Source organism: Oenanthe melanoleuca, chromosome 12, assembly GCF_029582105.1.
Source record: "Oenanthe melanoleuca isolate GR-GAL-2019-014 chromosome 12, OMel1.0, whole genome shotgun sequence".
Taxonomy (NCBI): Eukaryota; Metazoa; Chordata; class Aves; order Passeriformes; family Muscicapidae; genus Oenanthe; species Oenanthe melanoleuca.
The window spans coordinates 3,638,674-3,659,006 of record NC_079346.1 but is presented as its reverse complement, the minus strand read 5'-3'; the positions used below and the strand labels follow the sequence as shown (position 1 = coordinate 3,659,006).

The window sequence follows — 20,333 nt, the reverse complement described above, 5'->3', positions numbered from 1 at the left end:
TAAAAACAATTAAGAGTAAGAAAAGTTGGATGGTGCTTTCCAGAACCAACCTTTATTCCTCACTTTGGGTCCTGATCTAGCACAGCTATAGAGCATATGTCGACTGCACATCTTTATCATATTTACAGTTCCATACTTTTCTAATGCCTCTGCAGAAAAGCAGAATTGCAATCCTGGAAGAGGCCAATGGACTGACTGGCGCATGTCATATGTTAAACACACAGACTGAAGAGACGTTACTACCCTGAAAAAGAGCCTGAATTTCTAAGGATAACACTCAGCTCTTTCTGAAAAGCAAACCCTTCTAAGAGCGTTTCAAGTGGGCCACCAAAAGCCTAGCACACGCTACTGAGTCATTTAGAAAAACGTTATAAACTCGAAAGTGTTACACACAAAGGTGAGGGAGACACGCGCTCCACCAGTAGCCCAGGACAGTTTGAAAGCTATTACCAGCTAATGGCTCTCTAGTGGTCTCCAGGAATTCAATCTGTGGTCTCCCTTCACATGCCGTATCTACTCTGGAAAAGCCACAACTCTATTAGGAACATATTAGACAATCTGCAGTCAAGGGGGATCCCTGGCCCCAGCCAGGGCTCTACAGCCCCTACCTGTGCCCTCCTGGCTGCTCACTGCTGGCTTCCACTGAGATCAGTATTTAGGAGGGGTTTTATTTGCATGGAGCTTGATACCTACAGTTCTCACATTATGGTTCATCACCCCTTTTTGACAGGATAGGAATAGCAAAGGAGCTACTGTGCAGCATGAGAGCTCAGAGTCAAGCGCCTCAGTGTACTCAGCACCGGGATCCCTTTGCAGAGCACCACAGATCCCCCAGCAGTATATGACAGCTTTAGAAACTGTGACACAGCAGAGCACTGGGCATTTCACCAGCGGCCCCAAAAATTAACATTTGAATAATTTCTACCAGTGGCAGCACCACAAATCTACTGGAGCGGCACAACTTCTGAGATGAAAGCAAAAGTACATGTTTGGAGAGCCAAGCCAATGTAAAGTGGATACTGGGTACACGCTGTTACATGTCATTTTGCAGAGCAACATGCGAAGGGCACATGAATCATTAGTGAGAGAACAACCCTGGCAGTTACCCCAGAAATACCTCAGTCAGCACTCAGCAGGAAAGAAAAGATCAGAAAAAGAGATCCCAGAATCCTAAAGGGAGGCTCAGCTCCTGCAGAAAGATACACTTAACAGTGTTCATCTCTTCGGAAAATAGAGGTACTGTATCCAAGATACAGCACCGCTAACATTTTCCACATGGCTGGGGATGGATTGGTGAGTGGCCTTCTCCTAAACAACGGCATCTCTATGTGTCAGCTGTCGGAAAAATGAGGACATGATGCATTTTGCTCTCTGTTCTCATAAACCCCCAATATTAATTCAGACAGAGGAGAAGAAAGTCATCAAGTTTATTTCAAACCAGATTATGCCACACTCAGCCATGTTGTGTGGACACACCACAGTAGCCTCCTCGCCCAGCATGCCAGAGTGTGAAGAACAATCCTTTTATATCCACAGCATGACTTGGCCAACTTCGAAATGCAACAAATAAAAACTCCAACGTCCTTCTGTCAGTTTAACTGCTAATTTGCAATGGATTTGGTTACACTTCCCATTTAAGGCAAGTTCTCCCTGAGCACTGGCTAAGAAATCTTGGGCAAGAGGAAGTAGCAACCACCAAAAAATTAAAAAAACCAAGCAAATTAAAAAAAAAAAGTCACACACAGCTTCAGAGATGGAGTCAGGAGATCTCCTCCTGGCCCCTAGCTCTGCACGGGAGGGTGGCAGCAGCCCTGCAATCTCAGGCTGTCTCTGTTGTGGGCTGGGGTTCACCCAAGGCTAGAGAGAAGCAGTGGTGAGGGTAGCAGGACAACCTGGCAACAAGGAGCAACATCAAGGCAGCTCCCTCCTTTCCCTGTCATCTCTGCCTCTGAGAATGACTCAGGGATTGGTGAGGCACAAAGGATGCCATTCCCTACGAGAGCACAAAGGGAGGAGAGGCTCACCCTCTGCCAGGATGAGGAGCAGCTCTCAATATAGACTCAGATCACAAACTTCCTTATCCTGGTGATCTGCCAAGGTCACAAGAGATGGCTGGTTACTACAGTTTTGCTCCCTGGGCCTTGGCTCTCTGGAGCCAGCTTGCCCCACCAACCTGTCTTAAAATCCACAGGTCCCAGGGAAGATAAAGGGAAGAGGATATAAAGTCTTATGAGTTTTCTGCAAAGCAATCTGCTAACTGAGCTTTATGAAACACATGGGAACAGACTTATAACTTACCCAGGTCTTTAAAACTGGTGAAGTTGTGTGGCTTGCTAAAAGCAATGTCAGGACTGTAACGAATCAAGATACAAGTACACTTGTAGTTTGGGAAGAGTACTCTCACTCAGTCCCCACTAGCTCACCCCTTTGTGTCTCTACTCACTCACAAATGCACTTCTAAGGAGTCTTTCCCTCACCTCTCTTTGCTGCTGCTGCAAGACAGGGACCTGCATCACTCAGCTCCTGGTCCCTGTGGCTACCACTGTGGGATGTGCTGCCTGCACATTAAAGCACTAAACTAGTTTCATATATCTACTGCAGAGCTTTATCAGTGCCATTTAGGTAGCTATCAGATATCAAAGAATAACCAAAACTTATTACTTATCTTCCTCTGGGTACTGCTGTTAGTCACATAGAAGTGTCCCTTTCAGCATGGCCTAGGCTGGACACAAATCTTCTCTTGGATTCACTGAAAAGAACAGCTTTAGGCTAGGAATAAACCACCAGGCAAAATAAACTCAGGAATGGCTTCACTGCACTGATCCAAAAAACCAGCAACTCTTCCCAACCTTCTGCTCATCCTTCCAGGCCCTGACTGCAGGCTCACGGGCTGAGGAAGGACACAAGGTACAACTGCAAGGCGGCAGCAGGTGAAAGAGCAGGAAGGCTTGCTTTATCTGAACAAGCAAGCACAAAGAAGGGAACTGGAGATCACTGGTCCTGTGAAATCCAGCAGAGATATCACAGGGAAAAAGAACTGAAGCATGTGAAGCATCTAAGAGGAAGAGATACAGACAAAAGCACCGGGCCGGGGGATGGCCTGCAGCAACCGAGTTCCAAGGGTACCATGAGGTGTTACCAATGAAGCCTTTGGCCGTGCATGCCCAGAGACATCCAACACAGCCCTGGGCAGACATGGCCGAGGCCTGGGGGGCTGCTGGGAAGCACTGGTGCCACAAGAGCACGAGACAGGGGATGGGGTGGGCAGGGACAGCCCTCGACACGTGTGCTGGGCCCACAGAGCTGCCAGGCAGCGCCATGGCGGGGACAGCCCGGGGTACTGCCAGCCCCGAGCAACGGGCTCCGGCACTGCTAACAACCCAAGCCATGGTTCCACGGTTACCAAGGAAGGAACCCAACCGCCTCCCAGCGATGACTGTGGCGTCACCGGCCCTGACTCTCGTACCTGGACACAGAACCTGACTCGGCCAGCCTGCAGCAGACTCCAGCCGAGCAGGACGCGAGGTGCGGAGTGCCAGGCCTTGGAGCTGGCAGTGAGCTGAGAGTTGGTCACAGCACTCAGTTATTCACTCCAGAGCCATAGAAGGACGTTCCCCGGCCATGCCAGGTTCAGGCAGCCGGGGCTTCAGGAAGATGCGCTCACGGCAGCCAAGGTGAGCTGGACAGGGACATGTCCGCCTGGGAGCTGGGAGGGTTTCCTTCCTGAGAAACCCGACTATCTCTTTTTTCCCCTCCCTGGGCCCATCAGTGACTACTGTGTCTCTTGCCCTTCCCCAGCATGGCAGGCATTGCTGCAGAAGCAGCAAGGGGGAGCGGCTCACCATCCCAAGTTCCCCCCAGCCCAGCACAGCGCAGGGGCAGCACGGACACAGAGGTGGAGGAGCGCTGTCCCATCTGTCTGGACAGCTGGAGGGAGCCCAGCTTTGTGATGCCGTGCCTGCACTGCTTCTGCTATGGCTGCATCCACCGGTGGGCCAACAACAAAACCCAGTGCCCCCTGTGCAAGGGGAAGATGACCTCCATCCTGCACTCAGTGCGGGCAGATGATGATTTTGAGGAGGATGTCATCATTCCACCTGAGGCACCACCAGAAGTCCTCCCAGCAGGAAGTGCTCACAGAGACCCAGATGCTCCCAACCTCGATCGCCCTGGAGCACGTCAACAGTGGGCGACAGAGGGAGATGACCAGCATTTCTTCGGTGGCTTCCACCTCCCAAACTGGATGAGCCGTTTCTCTGTCAACTCAGCATTACAACAGACTCTGCACTCGTGGTTCTGTCAGAGCTTGGAGATGCTGTTTGAAACAGTAACATCCAGGAGGGTCCAGCACACACGTGTCCCTGAGCAGCAGCGTTGCAGGGAGGACCGCCACCGTCCACGCCAGCGGGACACCCGTGGTACCACAGGGCAGGAGAACAGCTCCTCATCTCTTACTCCTGCTCCACCAAGATCCAGCATGGATGAGATGCCTAGCACCTCATCTAGTGCCATTGGTTGGCGTCCAAGTACACACCCCTCTGCTTCCACTACCACCCATGTGGGGCAAAGACCCCAGGAGGAACAAGAGAGGCTGTACCCAGGCCCTCCTAATTTTGTTAGGAGAGGTGATCCTTCACCTAGGGGACCACAGCGACCACAAAAAAGGAGAGCCAGCAGCCCCAAAGACTCTCCAGCTCACAGGAGGCCACGTTACTGATACTGGAGGGTGCTTCCATAAATCAGTTTCAGTTCCTACCAATGAGCCGGTATTGGAATCACAGAACATGCTGATCCATCACAATCATTGAGCTCAACTTCTGGTGCTGTGGAGGAGACCCGAAGAATCCCACCATGTGCCTGACAGCATTGTTAAAAAAACACTTCTTGAACTCAGGCAGGCTCGATGCTAAGACTTGTTCCAGTAATCAACCACCCACTGCGTGAAAACCATTTTTACTGATATCCAATCTAAACCTCCCCAAGAGACTCACATCATTTCTTTGAGTCCTGCTACTGGTCACAAGAATGAAGAGATCAGTACCTGCCCCTTTGCTTCTCCCCATAAGGATGTTGAAGATCACAATGAAATCTCGCCTCAGTCTCCTCAAGGCTGAATAATAGTTATATATAGTTACATATATATACAGATAGATAGACTGATAGTTATATATACAGATAGATAGACTGATAGATAGTTATATATACAGATAGACTGATAGTTATATATACAGATAGATTGATAGTTATATATACAGATAGATAGATTGATAGATAGCTATAGTTACATAGTTACATAGTCACAGAGTTTTCAAAATAAATCAATTTGTCTTCCAAAACCTGGTAATTGCAGTCTTTTTTAAGGCACATGTAATGTGTATGAAAGAACAAGCAGCAGCATTTGCCACCTCTTTTCATCCTTCTTTCACCACTGGACAAAAGACATCAAGCATATTTAAACAAAGACACAAAATATAAATACACAAGAGGGTCTCCCCTCCCTGATAGAACCCCTTTGCTCTTTATTTTTCCCGGAGCTATGTAGTGCACCAAGCAGTCTCTGCCAAAACCCTTGAGGACACTAAGTAGATCCCCAAAAGAAGGCAAAACAAGGAGGATCTAAAGCAATAGTACTTATCTGCAAAGTAACCTGCTAACTGAGCTTTATGGGTTGGTCTCTACTCACAATTGCACTTCAAAGCAGTCTTTCTCCCACATCCCTTTTCTGCTATGGTAAGACAAGACAAAGACCTGCATCACTCAGCTCCTGGTCCCTGTGGGAACCACAATGGCACATGCTCTCTGCACATTAAAGCACTAACTAGTTTCACACATTTGTTGCAGAGTTTCACCAGAAATGCCATTTGGGTAGCTATCAGAAAAGAGCCACCAAAATTTATTATTTTTCTTCTTCTGTGTACTATGGTTGGTCACACAGGAGAAGTGCTCCTCCAGCACAGCCTAGACTGGGCACAAATTATTCACAGGTTCACTCAAAAGACCAGCTTCAGGCTAGGAACAAAAAAACAGCTAAAATAAAATCAGAGGATTTTATTTAAAATCAGAGAAGGGACATGCATGGTGTTGGGGGACACACAGCAGCCACTGCCATACCCCAAAGCCAACACTAGCTGAGCTTAGGGAGGCTCTTGCCTTCACATATATCAGTGGGCTATTTTAAAAGAGAAAGAGACAGGTTTGTGGTGATGTTGCCCTTGGGCTTCTGGGATTTTGTTTGTTTTTTAAAATAATTTAGCAATTTTTACCTCCATGTAACATTTGAAGGTGATTTGATGTGGTAATTACCTATTACATTTGACAAGGTAATTAATGTAGCAAAATACCACTATATAATGTGTAAATGTAGTTTGCTATCATTAAAATGTGTCTGCTTAGCAAAGCTGTTCTGCTCATAAAAAAGAAGAAAGGGGTGGAAACCTCTCAACGGTGCCCATTCTGTTATTTGAAGAGTATAGAGACTGACCATCTTCAACTATGCTCCTGCTCAAATAGCAGGACCAGAGAACTCTAAAACATAATAAAATTGGCAGCATCTTCCATAAGCAGTACAAAACTATGTAAGTATCTTTAGCACCTCAGCTAAGTGCCTGAGACTTTGATGTCAACGTTTGCTTACAGATCAAGAATAAAATATCCTTGAAAACTGTTTCCTTTTCAAAAATTCCCCTCTAACATGTCAGGTATATCAACCTGCAATGAAGGGTTGCATTGCTCTTGGAAAATGAAAACTAACAGCATCACTGAGATGCTCAGAAATTTTCAATCATTTTCAATGCTCTGATGACTTTGTCTCTACATGAAGCCATCTGAGCGTGCAATGACGTACAGGAGAAGTCAAAGACACATTTACAAAGCTAAAGACAACTAACAGGAACAAAGTAAATATTGTAAACATCATTAGCATTAAATAGAAAAAAAAATACTCCCAAGTACAGAATATATTCAGATCATGTTCTTGGGTCTATAGAAAATAAAAATATGTGCTTGACTGAAATGCTCAAAACCAAACAAAAAACCTTCACTGGTTACACCCAAACCTTCCCTGAGTTATCAAGCATCAGGATTAGAACCTGCTTCCAGCTTGGATGTCTAATACTGCTGTTTTCACATTAGGATGTCTTAAATAGTTTATGGTTTGAAATAATCCTGAAGACAATGTACATCTGTTTGCACAGACAGACTAACAAAGAATGAGAAAACAACACAAGCACCCACATATCAAACACAAGTGATTTAGAAGAAAAGGTATCCAATCTGTGATGCCATATTTAAGAGTTTCCTATCCTTATTTTAGGGACAGTATCCTTAGTAACCTTTTAAGAAGAAAAAAATATACTCTTTTCTGAAATCATCTTCATTGCCAAAGGAACCCTTGCAAACACAGCAAGGATCTGCTGGCTGGAAGAATTTTTAAGTAGCTCTGCCTCTGCACTAGAGGTATTTCCATGGCACTAACCACTACATACACCAGGAAAACTCTTCAATCCTCCCAAACAAAAATGAAGGCTTTCATGATGACTACCAAGAAGTACCCAAACTAATCAAATCTCCTCACACCCTTAATTCACAGTAATTTAGAAAAGTACTTTCAGAGAAGAAGGCCCCCAAAGAAACCCTTAGGAGAACGTTAATTAACCAGATGCAACTCACTTCATCTTGTTCCTCTGCTACAGGGGACAAGGCTCACATGGGGAAATAGATGGTCCCGAGAGACTGGGTTAAAAATAATCCACAAGGATGTTTTTCCAGCAGTTTCCTTACCCTTTTCACAAGGGAATACTTGTTTAGGATTTACTTGAATGGCTTGTGACCCAGCTCCTGGGTGCAGCTTGTGACAACAGACAGACCTCCAAAACAATGGATGTCACCAGGGGTTTCAGTTATGTGACCAAGCCACATTCAGGGTGCCCCCCCTCAACCCTGTGCACCTTTCCCCAGCTCCCCACATCCAGGATGCCAGCCAGACAACTGCCAAGAGAAACATGATCCTGGCTCCTTTCACACCCAAGCATGAAGTAGCAGATGGGAGAAAAACCTCCCCTTTCTACAGGTTCTTCTATTACTAATAGTTTTGATTTTATTACGTGGAGGTGAGAAACAAAACCAGACATTTGACTGCACTGAGGGAAAAAAAAAATAGAATAAGGAAAGAAAAAGAGTGCTTTCTGTGGGGGACACACATTTGAATGATTCAACAGGCTACAAAGTCCTGAACAGAGCAGCTGCCAACCTCTTACTTGGAGAGGGAAAGCCATCCAGGTGCAGCAGCACTGGAGACAGGAGCACAGCTAAGGGCTGAGATTGGATGAGTTAAAAGACCCTTCCCAGCTGGTATTTGTCTTGTGAGAGAAAGAAACACCCAATAACTGCAGAACACCTGTAAAATCACCATGCTGGAACCTGAGCTCCTCACAACTGCCCCAACACAAACACACTGGTCACTTGGAATAATCTGAAGTCCAAGTTTCTGGAAGTAATGTTAGTATCCGTGGTCCAGATGCATTTGCACTGGTGGTGCAAGAGCCTCAAGAATCATGAGTTTGTTAGATGGTGGGTGCAAAATGGTTTGAAGATGAAAGTTGAAAAAGTGTCTGTCTCAGCAATATTTAGAAAAACTTAAACCATGTTCACTTAATAGAGTAAGGAAGATAATACTTTAGAGTGGCTGGAACTTTATCTGAGTTAATAGGCACTCACAAAAATCTATAAATTAACACTATTTTCTCATTACTGAAATACTGAGCTCTTAATTCTCTTTCTTACAGATCCTGTTTTGTATACACAATGAAGCAGAGCAGTGCTACCACTTGCACACTCCCCTCTTCTTACATGTTTTTACCCATTGCTTTAGACAAAAAAAAAAAAAAAAAAAAAAAAAAAAAAAAAAACCACCCTGGAAATGCCACCACACTTGAATCTATCACCAACACTTTAAGGGTCATGTAGGACAATCCCAGAAAGCCACTGAGAAGTTCACAGAGCTCCACAACACTTCATATTTTACAGAAAGAGCCTCTCATATAATGAACAGAGATGAAAACAAAAGTCGCTCCTTACATTTTTTTCATAAGGGTAAAAATGCTTCACACATATAATTAAGTTACACACGGAGAGATGTTTTTCTTCAGTACTTTAATTATTCATTGGGTATAGCATTGTTTTACTGTACGAAATGTTTGATATACAGAAAAGCTTATTCTTTCAGAACTATAATTTCAGCCTCTGTTCAATTATATTCTTCCTAGCAGTAGCTAAAGAGAGCCTTGCAAATGTTGTTCTCAGGCAGTGAGAAAATTCAGTCTTGCAACTCTCCCCTTTGCTCCCCTCCTGAGCCTTAACTATGTTGTTTTCTTACAATTAATTATTTAGGTGGTTCCAGTAACAATATATGATTACTGCTGTACAGTCACAGAGACATGAGCTGAGCAGTGATACCATTCACTGCTGTTTGTTTCATCTAGGACTTGCACTGTGTGAGAAAAGAATTTTTCCTTCAACTTAAAACTTGCTTAAACTTAGCGATTCAGCATTTCAGAGTTATTTTTTTAGGACGTAACCAGCAATAAAAGATTGCTGTAAATTCTGCCTATATTTGTGCACTGCGTAAATACACTTTAATGGTGGTAATTGAAATTTGAATAGGATGCCAACACCTGAGGCAGACTGACGCGACATTTAATTTATACAATTAAACATGAGGGTGGGGAAGCACTAAACAAACAATGTTTGTTACTTGTACATTTCACATGAGACCTGTTTTCTCAGTTTATCTGTCCTGGGTTGGGTTTGGCAGAGTAACATCTCACGGAGCAGGGAATTAGTCCCTGGCAGGGTCTGGCACAAGGGGAACAGAGAGAGATATGCCTGGCATCAGCAGGCACCCACCCAGCCAGGCAGGGACACCCAGACCGAGCTCAGGAGGGGGAATCATCCCTTCATGGATTCACAGCATGAACCCAGCAGCAAAAAGCCATTTTAGACTGTGCAAGTTTGACCACCAGCTCACCAAGTGCAAGATGGTGCTTCAATTCCCTCCATCCAACTGGCCCCAGGTCAGACCCTACACAAGTCCTGTTCCTACAGACTCAAAAATACATTCCTGCCCACATAAATAATGGAATTAAATGTGGAAGAAGCCAGGTATGTAACTAGTCACCTACACATAAAATATAACTGAACTGAGGAAGCAATTGCAGCATTTTATAAGTACATTTCTTACTGTAACATACAACAGCCCCAAGAACAAAGTCAGCCCCAACTTTTCTGGCAGAGGGAGCAGAGAGGGAGACGTTAAGCCCCACATGCTAAAACTGAGCAGATTCAGATCCTCTCATCCCACCAGGAACATCCCCTCTTTAAATAAACTATTCCTGGTAATCTGTTTAGTCAATGCTTTGTGTTTCTGTCTGCACGCTGATTCATCAGAGCACACCAAAGGATCTCTGCCATATGATAAATGCAGAACACAGAGTGAATAGTACCCAACTAGAGTGCTTGTCATTATTGAACTCACAACTATTGCATAAAGGAAATGTGACCCAAAAATAAAAAATTAAAAATAAAAATAAAAAAAAAAAAACCAAGAAAGAAGGAAACAAGTCTGTTTTCTACATTGTTATGGGTGGAATTCCACCCTTCATATGTGAGTGCAGAGAACTCAGTCAAAGTAAGACAGAGGGCAAGTGTGCACACACACGTGCACACCAGTGCAAATGCACATATTAGCAATATGGGATTGTTTTAATGCATATCAAATCACTCAGTGAGGGGTTTTTCTCTTTCTGAATTTGCACTCTATGGCCCATCAGCATTACATCGGCTTTTAATATAACCAGGATTACAAATCAGGTGTCTCCCTGGGTAGTACTGTGACTCTGGAAAAAGCAGGTGCTATTTCCAAGCACGCATATGGGCAACCATTACAATATGAAATATGCACATGGTGATGGGCAAGGTGGAACGGGAGGGGAATGTAATAATCTGAGACAAAACAGGGGCAGAGCTCACGGAACCCAGGTCATACCAACAAAATGAGCTGAACAAACTCTGGGCTTCCCTTGTAAGGCAGCGTTGAGCAAACCAGTCTCTAGACATGAAGAGTGAAAACAGACAGGTTTTATCAATGCCAGAAGTAAAATTGCATGACCTTTCCAGGAAGGAGGATTTTGATGCTGGGTTTTTGCAGGACAAGATGCAAACTGCAGATTTGAAGAGATGCTGTGGCCACACATACAACAACTGTGCTGTGTTCTCGTGTGACATATTCTGGTTTATAAGGGCTTTCACAGATGTTAAAAATTCAGCCATCTCACAAACCTGATTCCACCAAACCACAATGCTCCACAGAAAGCACTCTCAAAGTCAGGAGGATCTCCTGCCTCCCCCCAAGAGCACTCCTTCTTGAGGGTTACACATCATCCATCACTCTCTATCATGGGCTGGAGAACCACACCCTCACAGTAAACAAAATCCAGCAGTTCCCATCCATTTGAAGGACCCTTACTCCTTCTCCAGAGCACACTTCCACCTCATTATCAAGAAAGTTAATAACACAGCTGACCTCATGGAATTGGCATCATCAATGAGATTCATTGGCAGGCAATAAACTCAAATAAATTAAACAGAATGAAAATGAAATGTATCAACTCCAGCCATTATTTTACCACAAAGCATCTTTAATCCACCGTTTTAATTCTACCTCCAGTTGTGCCTTAAATATATATCTACGGCACATTATTTTTTCTTAGGATTATTGTTGTCTTTGCATCTTTCCTGAAAAATAAAGTCTTATCTTGTTTAATCCTTATCATATAAATACATTCAGTTTTATTACCAATAACTACACTGTAATCCTGTTTGGATAATTTACCAATGTTTCCGGGCTTCAAAAACATAAAAAGGTATCATATCATTTTTCACCATTAGCATCATATTTAAAAGACATTTTATATTTGATTTTAAAAGCCGACTGACCTGCTTATTTTAAAGAAGCTTAAGATTTTTTTCCTTTTATTTTCTTTGCCATGAACTAAAGTAACCCTATCTACAGACTAGCATTGTGTTATTAATTTAAAAGACAGATAAACTCCCTCAAAAAAAATGAAAGTGCTTTACCTTCAAACACACATGCTGCAGGACTGACCCTGTGTTCCAGCAACTTTCTTGAGCTACAACAGAGTCAAAAACTCCCCATGAACACAGAACTACCCAAGCTGAGAAATAGCATTGAGTTTATTAAATGGGAAGGTAACTGTTGACACATACTTGCTTTCAAGGGGTCCTTGGCAAGAAAGTGGCAGCAGTTACAACAAATTAACAGTGTACAATAAAAGCGCCATAAACATGCAGCATACATAATAAATCCAATCAAGTCTTCAAGTCCCACAGATAAAAATGACAAATAGCCACTGTCTGGGAAAATAAAAAAATATACATTTCTTATACACTGCTGTTCATCATTACAACGTTTTTTTTCCCCCTAAATCTAAAATACAAATTAAGTGATTTTAATATGAACAGCATTGTAGATAATATATTTACTTTCCAGCCTCTCCTCTCCTTCCCCCTCCCTTCTTTCCCAGCTTGCGAAACCAGGGAAACTCCTTCAGCAAAGCTTTCTTTGGGCTGATTTGCTTTTTAAAGATCTGTGCTGTGTTCCCAGTGTTTATACAGATGTGAGCTGAGTGATGCTCAGCAAAACACAACGAGCATCCCTGAACTGTCAGAACACAAATACCACCACACTTACAGCGGCTGTTGCTCCATAATTTACTGGCTGCCTGCATTAATTTCCTGCATCTAATCTGTTTCTAATTCTAGCTGCTGAGTTTGGGATCTGAAATTTGTAGCCAATGCAAGGAATTTCAAAGTTTGAGCAGCGTGCACTGAATTTCAGCTTGGAAAAGAGGCCACCCCAAAAGGGAACAAAGGGAGGTGAATCGGGGTCCTTTCAGCATCTGGATATCTTTATTGCCAGATTTAAAAGCCCTTCTTGCTAGCAAGTAGCAACTTGGCAAGGTGCAGCTTGGAAGCCTCTGCTTGTTTTACCTGCATCAATATTCCAAAAGGAACTGCCACAGTGGGAAGACTCTCATAGGAGAGGGAAGATTAACAAGCTCTCATGCAAGAATAATTAAAAAACTAAACATATAAAGTGCTTCAACTGCACAAACTCCTCCTTTTTAATCAAAGGGGGGGAAACAAAAGACTTCCTTAAATATCACATACATGGTAAGTGTAATAACAGAAGTAAATTATAACAATTACAAGTCATTAAAGAGAGTAATTAAAAATAACTGTTTAGATAACAATGACTTTCTTGAAATCCTCATAACAGAGGTTCAACTTTTTAATCATTTTTCTGCAATAACTCGCATAACTTCAGAATAATTGCAGATTTTTAATTTTTATATACTGAAAGAGCATAAAAAGTGAAACCCATAAATTATATGCTAACTCCAGCTGTTAAATGTTGGCATTTTGTCTTAAAAAAAAAAAAAAAAAAAAAAAAGTTCAAAATCTGTTTCCTTAAACCAAGGAAATGTGGAAAAAGGCCATCCTGCCAGTGGAAACATTCAACAGCAGAAAGCTCACGCTGCGGTTTCTTGCCGAGGCAGCAAACTTCTCTAAAAGGGAAGTTACTGCCAACTCAAATACTGTTTGCTTTCACACCCAAGAACAAACTGTGTGCATGGTGAAGGCTTCCTGAGGGCTCAATGCAGCTGGAGCATGCTGAATAAAGGTAACTAATGTCAAAGCTACTGTAAACTTGTTCTCATTTTTCTATCAGCAAGTTCTCATCAATGAAAACAAGGCTATTATTCCCCCATCCTTCCTTTAAAAAAAAAACAACAAAAAAAAAAAAAAAAAAAAAAAAAACAACCAAGAAGAAAATGAACTTTTATTTTTATTTACTCTCATTTTATTCCTCCAGTTTATGGTTTAGGGCGTTTTCTTGCTGTTGTTTCTAAGCAGACAAACTTGTTTGCAAAACTTTCCCCTGCCCTTTCAGGGGACAGGTCAAACTCAACTTCATGAGCACAATAAAGATGAATTTCCAGGGCTGAACACAATATGCAACAAGGTTCCTCTCCCTGAGCAGGAAATGCAGAGGGAGGGTTTCAGCACAACTTGACAAATTGGAGCCAGAAAACCGTGCCAAAGCAAACACCATTACTGGGAGGGCTCTGCTCGAGCACAGATGACAGTTGGAGGGGTGTCCTGTCCTGGCTGGCGATGGTCACGCTACTGTTCCTCACCCAGGGCTTGTGTGGAGCTGGGCAACAACTGCTTCCCTGGGGCAAGTCCAGACACTGCCTCCCCTTCTGCTGCACGCCGTGTTAGAAGGGCTATCTCCTCAAAAACACGCCTAGGAGAGATTTCTCCCTCCTCGAGAGTATGCCTGGAAGTTGAAAGCCCAAACTGCTGCATTTAAAGAAAAGGGATTTTTCCCCTTGCTCATCAAAGGAACCTGAGAAAGTGCGGCTATTGTGACAGCGTAAGATAATAGCAGTTTCATCGACGGTTCCACTTTGAAATCAATAGTTATATTATTTTGAAATACAATGAAGGAAGGAATTAAGATTCTTGTAACATCTAAGAAAAAACTAAACATTATCAAATCCTGCCTTCCCTCTTCTAGCCAGCTGGCATACCCAGAATCAAACACAGTTAATCATTTAAAGGAAGAATCCTTTTCAAAGCAGAAAATCACACCGTTTATTCCAGAACTCCTACTCAATACTATTTTTTTCTGTGTACTAGTGCCTAACACAACACACTGAAATGGCATAAGGCATAAATGCATCTTTATGAAAGAAACCATGAGATTGAGTGAGCGGCCGAGTCTACTCAGGAGTCAACTCTCTTCCTTCAGCTGAGCTCAAGATGGGGCTGAGGTGGAATTACCACCACCCTGACCTTACCCACCTCAATGCACCCACACAGCTGTGCAAAGTTCCCAGTCACCTGTCTTCTGATCATTTTACCACAAAAAAAAGGGTAAGAAACCAAAGTTATGACACACAGCATTAAGCATTAACCCCACCCTGCACACAGACTGAAAAAGCTAACATTTCCTTTAGAAGAGAGAAAGATAAAAACTGGTCAGCCCTCCTCTGAGACGCCTCTCGCCAGGTCCCTGCAATGATTGATGCTGCAGCCTCTCCCTCCTCCATCACTCCCTACCTTGTCTGGTCACTGGTGGAAAACCAGGCAGCCACGGACACGCAGGCAGATCCTGCACCTTTCTCAGGCCGCAATCCTCCCGTGCCAGGCTGCTGCCAATGTCCTTGCAGCCGCCGGAAAACAGGCCACAAGGTTCAAGTTAACTGCAGAGCGTTACTACACTGAACATCTGGTCATGAATGAACGGATTGCCCACTAACTCTCAGCGTTGGGCAGCTGATGAAAAATTCAACATTTTCCTTGTTGGCACAGTTGTTTTGGAGAATTCTCTAGAGCTTCCTGAATTATATTAAGAAAATTTCACTGCAGCAATCTATATCTGTGAGAACAGCTGGTGTTGAAAGGGATCTGCTGCACTCGGTGTGCTGGGGGACCTCCTGTTGGATCATGCTACTCTTACAACATTTGTCCTTGAAAACTTAGCTCTGCCGTGAGGTCCTGCAGACAGGACTGTTAAACTTAAAAACAAGCAAAAAAAAAAAAAAAAAAAAAAGTTAAATTAGGAAAGGGCATCTGGGTGAGAGAAACAAGCTCTCCAGGTCAGCCAAAGACACTCAGCATCTCCACGTGCTCACGAGGCTTGGCTAAGCCAGGACAGGCTCTATTCTCTAAAACACAATGTTATGATTTCTCATCACTTTCTTCCCTCTCCCAGCATTGTTTTAGTTCAGTAACAGAAATCTCCATTCTGATAAACTCTGGGTCAAACAGCTGAAAAGCCTCAATAAATTTCATAAAACAGATTTCCCTCCTGCGAAGTCAACTGCCGCGCGCCAGTTGCACAGATAAAAACCAGCTCCACACCATGCACTGAACTTGTCTAAAACTCAAACTTGAGAAATCAACCAAAAAACCAAACATGAAGGGAGGGAAATAAATTTAATCTAGAGCTCAAAAGAAAATAAAATAAAATTTAAAAAAAGAGTGTTTATTTCAGGACAACAAAATTGGAATTTTAAATCTTAAAATATTTTAAAGAAATTAACTTCTTGATAGTGTGATAGTATAATAATAAAACATGTATATCTTTTTCTTAAGGAAGTGGTAAACTTAAGTCATGCTAAATTTAGGCTATTATCTATGCAGCATAAATTTCACTTCTGTGTATAAATGCTAACTTGCATATTTCTCCATGGTAACTAAACTATGATTAAAACAACAGTGAAACCAGCCTTTAAAGCCACCTGTTTAACTAGGAACAACCTAATTTACAAAAATACTTAAACTTAGAAATTTCATGGGAATCTAGATCACGTTTTTCCCAGTAGAAAGCTCACTTTTCCATGATCACATAATTGTAATATACTTGGCTTTGGTTGGTAATAATTTTTTTCTCTCTTTTTTTTTTTTTAACTGGTGTAATTTTTTCTTGCATTGTTCAGCCTAACACAAGTGGTATTTAAGATTATAAAGAATAAGTCTCTAATAACCCTTTCCAAAAAGGAAGTTATTTTGCTCCTTTGAAGGGATTAATTTACCTAGAAAGTATCTTCATGTTTTACAAAAGGAACAAATGAAAGAAATGAGAAAATCCCAAACTGAAATTCCCATTAGATATGGTAAGACACCTTCAAAACTCATTTTTCTGTTGCGATATCCTTGTAATTTACTAATGAAGAAATGGACTGTTTTTATGGGTCAAATTAAAGAAATAATTATAATACGACCCAGAATAGTAAAAGTGTAGGTACAAGCAATATTTTCTTATTTAATTATAAAGCATAAAAATAGATTTGAATATGAATCATTTTAACCATAGAATTAAATTTAGTATTTAAATACTGAAAACCCCTTGAAGTAGAAATATCATCATAATAGGTTTAGTTTGGTGTGAAATACATGACTCATATATTCATGACACATATCTAAAAATGCCTCATATTAAAACTTTATTATAATAAAAAATTGATCACCATTTTTGTCTACTGGTTTTCACATGATGTAATACCTAAGGCCAAATCTCTGGTTTTTAAGTAATGATGAGTGAAGTAGTTTCACAGCAGCACCTCATAAAATGTTCAGAGTCCATTGCATTTACACTTGCCCATCCAATGTCATATACAAATGAATGACGGATGCTAATTAGGCAACAATGGTTTTAACATAATGCCTACAAAAATCGACATTAAAACTTCTCCCTGAAAAAATACAGCTCTGAAGTCATAACCAACACAGTGAGAAAAGAAGACCCAAAGTGCCTGATCAGACACAAAATAAAGCCCCAGGTACACAGAAATTTATGAGCAAGCTGGACTTTACACCTGGAGATCATTCATGGAGCTCAATGGGACAAATACTGCAAAAGTTAAAGCAAGCTCAGAGATAAGACTTTTGAGTTGCAGTAAATGATCTGTAGAAATGAGAGTCCAAGAGCCACACCTGGTTTGGACTGACAGTGATCCTCAAACCAGCTCAAGCATTTTCTCAGGTTTATTATTTTCTCACCAGTTTTACACCTGTTAATTTACCTACAGACTTAAAAAAAAACCAACAAAAACCGACAATTATTTTGTTCTTAGCCCAAGTTTTTTTGTTTTCTAGATCTGTCAAAATTTTTTGAAATGAATGGTTTTGTTGCCTTTGTAACCAGGGTCTCCTCTTCATTATGTTGCTGAGGTCTGTCCATGAATTAACCAAAAAACATACCTATAACTAAGTAAAACCACAAATACCAAGCAAGTGATCTGGAGTTTAAAGGCAGGAACCAAGAATAACACAAAGTTAAAAATTGATCCAATTTGAAATTCTGTCTGCAAACCAGTACACTTTTCAAAGCCAGATCACTGAACATCAACAGTCACCCGTCCTTCAGAAGGGAAATAATTTCCAGAGAGCAAGAGAAACATCTGTAAGTTGGGTTACACGAGTGGAGATGGAACAGAAGAACCAGGGCAGGTGGTGAATATCCTACAACCCTTCCTATCAATGGGAAGCTACAGAAGCAACCAGAGAGACCAAGACAGCCATAAAGTTCTCAGTGCTTCCCTATGCACGAGCCAAGTATTTGGGGAAGGCAAGTCAAGTGATGAACAGGGATGGTTAGAAATAATTGTGCTGGTTCTACTCATCTCAAGCCCAATGGGACCCTACACTAACACTGGACATTTCAGTGCTCTAATCTGTTGTTACAGATCTCTTCCACGCTCAGAAATCAATCACTTGGAAAGCTGATGTGGCTCTGTTACAGTAATTAAACTTTGTTTTGCACCAGAGTCCTGCATTTGCAGTGTGTGTACAGTATGTAAATTATACAAATTACAAGAAAAGTTGATTAGCGTAATTCAAATCTCAGCGCAGTTACTAAAATTAACAGTGAATACAAATTATACAGAATCACTTCAGTGCTGCTGAGAAGCTCCTCCACACAAAGCATGTTACCAAATTCACAAAAGTGGACACCAAAACAAGGAAAAACAAGCTTGAGAACATTACAGACAATCGTTCCCAGGGAAATTTTGCCCAAAAAACTAACTTTCACTCAGCCTTATTAATTCTTCATGGCTATTATTCAGAGTTAAACAATTCTGTGGTGTCTGCCTTGCTCTGCTTGCAGCTGTGACAGCCTCACTTGCAGCATTCTCTTATATCTAACATTAGGTGAAATAAGAAAGGTAAATATTCTGTAACAGTGGCAGCAACCATTTTTATTTATTTTAATTTTTTTAACAAGACTCATGAAGCTGTTGAGATTTGAGGTTTGTCCTGCAGATCCAAGATACCTCACTGCAGAGATAACACAGGGCACTACACAAGAGGGAATATTTCTGTTCCACTAGGAAGGTCCTGCTGGAGAGCCCAAAATGTCCAATTCCCTTTGTCCTGCCCAGTAACCTCTTCCTATGTTGCTCATCCTTTGATCCCCTGGCCCTTTGAATCCTAGATCTGAGGAGCATCCACCTGACTGTACTTCTGCAACACCCAGGACACCCATGGGAACACAAAAAGCCACCAAAGATCTTACACAACACTGCCTTGACCTGAAAATCTTTAAATCAGTAGCTTTCTGCCCATGAACCTGAGCACAACCAATGTCAAGGAGGCAGAAGTCACACAGGTAATTAAATATTAGTTGCAGTCTCTTCGACTTCTCCATGCTAACCAGTCTGCCTGCCATTGCTCAACAGTGGAAAACAATCCAGAACTGGTATTTCAACTTGATTTCTATCACTAAAATGCCAGGCATGAAGTTTTGACAATGAATCTGTGATGTTTGTAGCAGTAAGATTTATTTCTATAGAACAGCAAAAAGGGCTTAAAAGAGGACAGAGGTTTAAAAAAAAAAAAAAAAAAAAAAAAAAGAGGAAAGGCATTTCATTTGAAAGGCAACAACATTCTAATTGTGCTGGGAGCAGGGAAAAATAACTCAAACACAAAGGACAACAGAAAACCAAAATTCATTTGAAAAATGCTTCTATAAAGTCATTAGATTGAATGTGTCCAAACCGGACTTTTGGTTATCCCAGACTCTGAGACAATAGTATTTTTCCTAGCCTGCTAGCAATGATAAAGGTCTGGATTAAACAGGAAGACAGGAAATTCAAAGTTAGCTTAAACTCTATTCATAAAAGGGGATGGGCTTACCAGTTCAGATAAAATAATGATTTAAAAAGTATTAAGAAAAATCTTAAGTCAAAATCTGATGAGAGATTCATTAAAAGGCTACAGTATATTTTATTCTATTTTAATATTCTTTTCAAACTTCCTGTGCTTCAGTGAAAACCAGTATCACAGTAAGCTGCAAAATCAGGAAAGTGCCTAACCTAGAGCAGCAGCAGACTCTTAAAATAAAACCAGTTTCATGACATTTCAGCAGAATTCCCAGACCACAAGGCACGTATATAAGAATTTCAGATGCTTATCAGAAGCTGTTTCTCTGAACATTTCTCTTTCTCCCTCCCCACCACCTATCAGCTACCTGCCACATCAAGCAAGACACAAGACATGTCTAAGCAAGACACAAAGAGACAAAACGAAGTGTAAAGACCCCTAAAATAAATAAGGGCAAAAGAGGTTTTGAAGCTATCATTCCATCTCCCTGACTGAACATCTTGACTTTTGCGAGTTTAGATCAGAGTAACAGCTGAGAGCAACAAAAGACAAGGAAGGATGTGGATGGGGCTCCGAGTAAC

The 20,333-nt window shown here is 41.8% G+C and overlaps 2 protein-coding genes across 3 annotated transcripts in view; one reads left to right on the top strand and one right to left on the bottom strand.

The window, feature by feature from the left end:
• FOXP1 (forkhead box P1) overlaps positions 1-20,333 on the bottom strand; it is a 378,724-nt gene that overhangs the window by 252,033 nt on the left and 106,358 nt on the right. The gene's annotated exons all lie outside the window — the stretch shown is intronic.
• Positions 1,412-5,332, top strand: LOC130258505 (uncharacterized). The gene is made up of 2 exons (XM_056501937.1): positions 1,412-3,674; positions 3,799-5,332. The coding sequence occupies exons 1-2, from the start codon at positions 3,622-3,624 to the stop codon at positions 4,715-4,717; spliced, it is 972 nt and encodes a 323-aa protein (XP_056357912.1). The 5' UTR covers positions 1,412-3,621; the 3' UTR covers positions 4,718-5,332.